Source organism: Pteropus vampyrus, unplaced genomic scaffold (assembly GCF_000151845.1).
Source record: "Pteropus vampyrus isolate Shadow unplaced genomic scaffold, Pvam_2.0 Scaffold61, whole genome shotgun sequence".
Taxonomy (NCBI): Eukaryota; Metazoa; Chordata; class Mammalia; order Chiroptera; family Pteropodidae; genus Pteropus; species Pteropus vampyrus.
In genome coordinates this window covers 7,461,472-7,469,545 of record NW_011888842.1, presented here as the reverse complement: position 1 = coordinate 7,469,545, position 8,074 = coordinate 7,461,472, and the positions used below count along the sequence as shown (strand labels likewise).

General features: G+C 40.0%; 1 protein-coding gene across 3 annotated transcripts in view; it reads left to right on the top strand.

Moving 5' to 3' along the window:
* RBM18 (RNA binding motif protein 18) overlaps positions 1–8,074 on the top strand; it is a 21,227-nt gene that overhangs the window by 2,624 nt on the left and 10,529 nt on the right. For 2 of the 3 annotated variants that reach the window (XM_011361014.2, XM_011361015.2), the window contains 2 exons: positions 715–843; positions 7,746–7,872. In XM_011361014.2, coding sequence (XP_011359316.1) covers positions 731–843; positions 7,746–7,872 — 240 coding nt within the window. In that variant the 5' untranslated portion in view covers positions 715–730. Of the gene's footprint in view, positions 1–85; positions 232–714; positions 844–7,745; positions 7,873–8,074 lie in introns of those variants that run through there. The other variant, XM_011361013.2, reaches the window with a different exon arrangement.

The following is an 8,074-nucleotide window of genomic DNA, read 5'->3' as shown; positions in this document are numbered from 1 at the left end:
CCTTAGGTTACAGAGCTAGTAAATGGTGGAAATGGAATAACTAAGAAGGAAGTTAGTCTCTTCCAGTTTCTCTCCAAATATTAAATATGATAATAACTAATATTTATTAATTACTGTTGTCAGGTGCAGTGTTTAGTGTTTTTTTCATGCACTATCTTCACATGGCCCTGTAAGACAAGGACTGTTATTTCTGTTTATATATATGAAGAAACGGAGACCTAGACTGTTCAGGTAATATACCAAGTCATACAACCTACTTTCCACCCCAGTTCTAACTCCAAAATCTATGGCCTTAAGTCTCTTTCATAAGAAAGAGATGTACTGCTTCCTTTCCCTGTCCATCACCTTCAGTGTTATTAAGACTCCCTGGTGGTTTCCAGGGCTTATTTTGGGTGACAGTTGTTGCACTGGAGTATCATGTAGTAGGAAAGACTTTGGCCTTCTGCCCAGTCAGCCTCTGGCTTCAGAAGAGGAAAACTTTAGTTTCTACACACAGAGCCACGCCCCTTTCACCTTACATGGAAGTTTTTGCATTCTGGCTGCCAGAGGATCTCTCCCAAGAGAACTGGTGCTGGGGCCCTGGTTGTGGAATAACCAAGACCTTTGCAGGACCGCCTAGGGCATGCCCTTGAATAAACGTTTGTTGAACTGGATTTGAAGTCTCATGTTCACAGTGTTACTTCTCTCCTGTCTGAATGTTCACATTTCCTTTAGTATTTCGTAGAGATTGATGGAAGCAGAAACCAAAACTCTTCCCCTGGAGAATGCATCCATCCTATCAGAGGGTTCCCTACAGGAAGGGCACCGGTTATGGATTGGCAACCTGGACCCCAAAATTACAGAGTAAGTTGAAGTCATCCTGATTCATTACCTATACATTGGGATATTTCTGGTGATGATACTGTTCAGAAGAATTTTCAAGAGATGTAGGATATGTTTGGTCCTTTTACTTATGTTTTAGTTATCTTTGGAGGGCTTGTGTTGTTATTAATAGTCTATTACCCTGTCGTGCTATTTTTCTTACATTGGGACTCTTCTGCAAGGACATAGACTTGGATATCCTTTAAACTTATATACTTGTTTCTACTTGCCAAAGATGTTCTGTTTTCAGCTATTCGAATCCTTGTACCCCGTGACCAGGAAGTTATTCTCTAGAATCAGCCTTGGGCATAATTCCCTCAAAATGAAGGAACCAGCAGCAGAAGTCTCAGTCCTTCACAAATAGGCAGAGAGGTACCACTTGACGCCGTTCCGTGTTAAACAGCTCTGGAAGGTCAGAGCTGGAAGGGATCTTAGTGATAACACCAATCACCTTGGTTTTCATTCATTCATTAATGATTTGAGTGACTACTATATGCCAAGTACCATGCTAAACAGTTTTCAAACTTCTTAACTCTGAGGAACCTCGCCTTAAAGTAATTGGGACCTATGCATATAAAATAAGAGCTCAGAGCTGCTCTCATTAAAGGGAGGAAGAGATGCATCCAAAACCTTTTGGCAACTGCCACCCTTTCTCTGGCAATCACTTATAGGGCTCCATGGAGCACACTTGAAAACCTCTGATATGTTCCAGCTCTCTTATCCTATAGTACAGGGAACTGAAGCACAAGAGACTGTGCCTTGCTCACAGCCACAAAACTAATCGAATTGTCCTGACTTCCCACTCTTTCCATCGTGGATGTTATAGTGGAAAGGAATTGTTTAGCAAAGAGAATTGAGAGATTTTTTCCTTCTCCCAGTTCAGTAGGGGCAGGCAAGGTGGTGGTTGGTGGCAAAATAGTAAAGGATGACTGGAATGAGCTGTATGTGGTCAGTGCTTAAAGCAAGCAAGGAGGATATCATCAGTCCTAGAAGTTACTCCCTTTATAGAAGTGTTAAAGGCAAGGGGAGAAGGGACAAGAGAACCTGCAGAGTCTGGGATGTGAGGAGGTGTATATAATGGTTGAGATTAAGAGAGAGGAAAAGAGGTGTAAACTGTATCAGGAACATGACAAAGTTTAGTTCCTTAAAGCTGCTCAAACTCAAATTGGCTAAATGTAGATACTATTGGATCCCTCTAGAAATCATGGTGATATTTTAGATGTATTGCTCCGTATTATTCCAGCTTGGTCCCGGGAGCCCTGGAATAGAGACTGTGCATTGATACTGGTTCTCTTTATGGCTCCTGGCTCTAAGGATGAACGTGTAAATCTGCCCAGCCTCTCAGTTAATGTTTGTTGATCAGAGAAACTGTTGCTATCATCCAAAACCCAAGCTGTGAGGGGATGCTCCTGAGAGTGGTTTCCATTCCCACCTCTGTGGATCTGAATGGAAATCTGGAGCATGGAAACAATGTTCATTGTTTTGGCTGCAGTTCTCTGTAATGAGACACTTCTAATAGTGTCCTGCTGCTTGACAGGAAGATTCAAATGGGCATCTACTACCTCAGTTTATGTCATATGTTGGATGAGTGTTTTCTTCAGTTAGGGCATTAATAGGAACATTGAATCACATTTTTTCCGACTGGTTCTCTCTGCATTTTCTACATCAGGCCAACAGTGGACATTAAGTACTAACCTGCAGATTGAGGCCTTGCTGGCTCTACCTGTGGCTGCCCACCTCTATATCACCAGACATCATTTTTACTTTTTCCTCTAAGTCCTCGTTTTAAAACATCTTCTCTATTAAATGAACCAATTTACTAAATAGTAATACATTTATTTTTAAGACCATAACTACCAGTCATAGCTTATGATTAGCATGAAATGCTTAGTATTACCTCATTTAATTTGCTTAATCATAGCAAAGAAAAGTAACATTTTAGTAAGGTAGGTCTTATGTTGTGGAAATACGTAATTTCCTTCCAAGTTTTTGAAGTATATAAACACGTGGATCTTGTTCCTCTCAAAGAAGGTAATGATTGACCTAGACTAATTATTAAAATATGGTCATTCCAAAACATTGAAGGATTACATGATAAAACTTAGGTGAACCTGTGGTACCTGGCTTATAGTCCAATTTCAGAAAGTATTATTTGAATCCGAATCTCTAAACTTGTAATGACTTGACAGAGTTTACAGAGCACCCTCCAGTTTTCCTAGTTAAACTGTTTCCCCTTTCAACAAAACCCTTCTTATCTCTCTTTCCTGTACATATTCATACTCTACCATCCTCCTTCCTGATATTTTTTATAAACTACTTTGAATGCCCATCCTATCTGAGTGCTTTCTTACCTCTTGTTAGAAGACAAATTATAATATGTATTTACTGTCATTAATGGTTACAGAGGTATGTAAAACAGTGTCAGTTAAAAACTTTCCCATTCAGTTTTTCAGTTTATTTTGTAATTAATTCTAGTCATCCCGTGTGTGTTTGCGAGTTATTAATCTGCGTCTGGCTCAAGTTATAGTAGGGTGTCCATTCTCTCAACAGCATATGCATTGCTGAGTCTCTAGCACTCTATTCTGCTTCTTTTTTATTTGTGTTCACTTTGTGGTTGTACTCCTGACCATTTAGAGCCATGCTAGAGGCCAGGAATATGTTATCTGTATGACCAAATAGATTGTAAGGATTTGGATTCAGGGGAGTGATGATATACTTTTATTTATGGCCGTAGCAAATGCCAAACCCTTGTTCTTTCTACTGTGTCCTGATTCCTCTGAACTACATCAGATCTCATGTTTCTTACCTTTAAAGTGAAAATAGTCAACTAAATGATCTGAACGTTTCTTCTAGCTCTAATGTTGCCTTCGTTCTTATTTAAGCTCATAACAACCTTGGGAAGCAAGTGGGACATATTTTCCTTGTTTTATAGGATGAGTTAAGTGAGTTGACTCAGTTTACTGGAGTAGTTAATGATAAGACTTATTTCCCACAACCTAAATTGGTGCTCTTTGTACAAATATTCTAATAGCCCACATAATTGAATAGTTATAACATAAAGTATCCTATTCTAAATTTTAAAATGTAAGGACTTCTTTTAAATTGTTATGGGACCCAATCTAACTGTCTAACTAAAGGTAAAACAGCACCTTTGAATATTAATACTAGTGCCTTCAACAGAGAAGTTAAAAAAGTTCATGTCCTTAGATATTTTCTATTTTTCTCACTGTGGTTCCCTCCAAAAGGATTGATACTGCTTTCTTTATCAAATATTAAATATGCTATGTAGAAAGCCAAATTAATAGCCACTGCATTGTGCATAAGTCGAAGTATGAGCAGGAACAAAGCCAGGAGAAAGTCTGAAAGAAGGAACATTCCAAATGGAGAGCGAATCATAAATAAAGTTGTATAGTAGGAGTCAGAAAGATTGTTATGTGTGAGCAGAATGTCAAGAAGACCTTTTTGACTAACGGAGAGGTTGAATACTAAATGATAATGAAAATAGTAGTTGGATAGGATATTATCAGGTTAAGACAAGGTCTTTAAAATTTATTCAGACAAGTTTGAGTTTCATATGGAAGAGACTCATTGTAGGCGTTTAGCAGGAGACAGACATCATGAAAGTGATGTTTTAGTAGGGAAATTGGACATCAATATGTAGGGCAAATTGGAGGGAAAAAGACTGAAGATGAAGATAGCTACAAACCTGCCATTAATATCACCTAGGTCGAGACAGTGAACTTGGAGGCCAGTGGTAAGTCTGAGAGATGAAAAGAGTGATTGAAGAGGAGTGGAGAGTTGAAGATGATCCTAATGTTTCTTCCCTCAGAAATGTAAAAGAATTATGTCCATATCGACCACTGGAGTAGCTAGAGAGGGGCAATCAGTTTTTGGAGGGAAGGACATTTTGGGAAATGTTAAGTAAACTTGTAAGCAGTAGAGAGCTCTCCAGGTGGAAATGTCTTTCTGACATTGAATTTCATGGATAAACTAGAACGCATGTAAGAACACTGTTAACCCATGAAGAATCCCTTTTTTCTGTCAGCCCATTCTTTATTTTTCCTTTGTTGCCTGTGCTTTTCATGCCTTGGTTTGCACAAAACAGCCTCTACTGTTCGTTATATTCAATTAAATTTGAAAAACAGTAAGACTAGTCCATTGCATACAGCATAGAACATAAAGATCCACCACATAAAAATTTTTATAAGTTCAGAAAGTTTTCTTTAGAACAAATCGTGTACCAAAATCCATCTTAAATGCCATTTTGTTGGCTTCCCATTGCCTACAGCATCAAATTAAAATTCCCTTCCTAAGCATGCAGTATCCTTCACAACCTATCTCCTGCCTGCCCCCACTCTCTTCCAGTGGATCAGACTCTTTTCACCCTTGTGTTTGTGCATGTGGTATTCACTAACCATCACCTTCCCTGCACAACTGGTCCTCTTCATCTTTATGCTTAGGTATATACCTGTATGTGCAAGCATGACACTGTTTTGTAATTGTTTGATTACATATCTCCCTCTAAGCAGAATCTGGGGTCCTTGACAGCAGAACCCTAGTTGTCATCTGAGTAGTCCAAGTGCCTAATATAGTCCTTGACACATAGTAGGTATCTCTTTTAACATTTGCATAGATTTTTTACTTGTCTACTATTAGGCAGGAAGGCCATTTTACTAGTGATTAAGTTGCAGAAATATGGGACTGGGGGACTAATTCTCTAGCTCTTGAAGGCCGCAGGGCGTACATTTCCTTAAGTAAAGCAAGGCTCTGATGTGTAGTGAGCTCTCCCTTACTTTAGCAGCAGATGAAAGTGCTTGCAGATGTGAAAGCAAGAGTCTTCAGGCTTTTTTCACTATCAGAGCTTGCAGTCCCCATCTCCAGGAAGCAAAATAGTAAACATTTCATTCCTTTTGTTTCGGTGTTCCGATAATTTCAAGAAATTATCAAACAAGAAAAGTAATCCTGGAGAAGTTGAAAGAAACAGACCTAAGCAGATGTTCCTGGAATCTTAAGGTCGCACTTCTTGGGCAGAACACATTTGTTAGCTTTTCGAAGAATAATCTGTCGGCGGTTTTTTTTTTTCCCTGAGTAAATTAAAATTCATTTCCTAGGAAATGCCGATCGCCTTACCTTCCTGCCATTAAGCAGAATGGAGCTAATGAAAAGATGACCAGCCCACAGTAGCTCTTAGATTGTTTTTAAAAAAACGGGTTTGACCCACCATTCATTGCAACTGGTACAGTGTTAAGGTTTGAATGGATATAGTAAGTGAAAGATACAGCTGGGGGAGACTCTTCTAGCCCATCCATGTGTGCATTTGAGAGACTCACTCTTGCTGCAAGCTATTCAGAAAATCAAGGAAAACCAGAAATTTGTATTTGAGGGTCTCCCTTTCCCTTGAAGAATCACCTCCTACATTCTCACTAGCAGTTTAGGTCTCCTAATGGGAGTTGAGCGTCTGGAAACAAGAGAGTTACAGTGCTTTTCCTTTCAAAACAGGTTTAAAGACCAGTTGAATATCCACCATATGCCCCGGGATCTGTGTATCCTGCCCCAGGATAGGACCTGTATTATGTCTTCCTTGCTCCACCGTGTCAGGCACCTGATCCAGGATAAGGGGTTTGCTTGTTGATGTGCGTTAGTATCAAATTTAGTATAGCTTATGATCCGTTTCATATATTTCTGTCTCCCAAAGGAGATTTTTACTCAAGAATAAAATCTTGATGAGTTTTCTCCTAGAAAACAATGTGAATAAAAATGTGGCTGTAAAGACAGCTTTACTGACTCCCTGTGGGGTAGAATTCCCAGTAATAACAGATTTAGCATGTGGGCTGATACCTTTTTAGTATCACAGGGACAGCATTGTTTAGAGAAAGCCTTGACTCCGTTTGAATAGCACGGAGGATGCCAGGAGGAAGGCCAAAGGAAAAGGAAACGGGAGAGCTGTTGGTTTGTCTCACCCTTACATCAGATGACAGGAAGTCGGAATTGAGATTGGCCACGGCAACCTGTTAAGGCCACATCTGTTTGAATAACTTAAAAGCTCTATAGAAACCAAATAAGTTTTAGAGAAAGGAATCAAGAAAAGAATGAGGGGCAGAGTGGCACACAGTGCTCAGAGAGAACCTCCTGCCAGGAATAAATTTCTTGGCCATCAATATTTTTTGTTCAACCATGCTCCAGAGTATAAACTGCGTTAAGCAACTAAGGCTGGATGATTTATGGGACTGGCCGGGTTCCCTTGCCCCATGTGAGACCAGACTCAGTCACGTTGTGATTCCACGTTGTCTTGACATTCAGTCAAATCAGGAATTGTAACTCTCAAGCCACTAGCTGTGACTTGGTTTTGGTCAGAATTTCTCACAAGTGTAGTTTGGGGCTAATGACTGTGAAATCTAATAGGGAAGTCTTCCAGGGTTGTTTTGTTTGTGTGACTGTGTATGTGTTTGTTACTTTGTTTATTTTTGAGGTAGGGTAGGCTTTGGCTTTTGAAATGTGGGTGTGTCTGATGGAGTTGTAGTTATTCACAAATACTATTTCATTGCCAAGAAATTAAAAATAAATAAATCGACACTATTTTTGAGCTTTTCTCCAAAAGAAAAACAAATGGTGCTTGTGGGCCAGACAGCTGTTTGTTAGGTGTGGTTTTCTGTTTGGTATTTTTGTGCTGGACATACGCATAGCCATGACAATTCTAGTTCCCATTCCAAATAGAGGCAAACAACTCTGTTTGCCAAATAAACTAACAGTGCAGTTTGGAGGAAGGCAGGGGGCGGGGGCGTGAGATTTTATCCCTGGGGTAAATTATCTCCTGCTTTTATCTTGCTGAAGTCAGGCTGGGAGGCCAACAGATTCCCAGCTCATGGGCTGTTCCTTGTCCACAGATACCACCTCCTGAAGCTCCTCCAGAAGTTTGGCACCGTGAAGCAGTTCGACTTCCTCTTCCACAAGTCAGGTGCTTTGGAGGGACAGCCTCGAGGGTACTGTTTTGTTAACTTTGAAACTAAGCAGGTAACTGAACTTCTCCCCCTTTTACGGTACTTATACTCTCTCATGGCATTTGTTCATCTTTCCTTAACTACTAGAATAGCAGTTCCTCGTGGGCAGGGGCCGTCCATGTCTGATTCTTCTCTCTGTGCCTTGTTCTGCGTCCTAAAGGAGATCCTTGGTAAACAAATGAGGTAGTGAACAGCTTCCAAACTCTGCCCCTCCC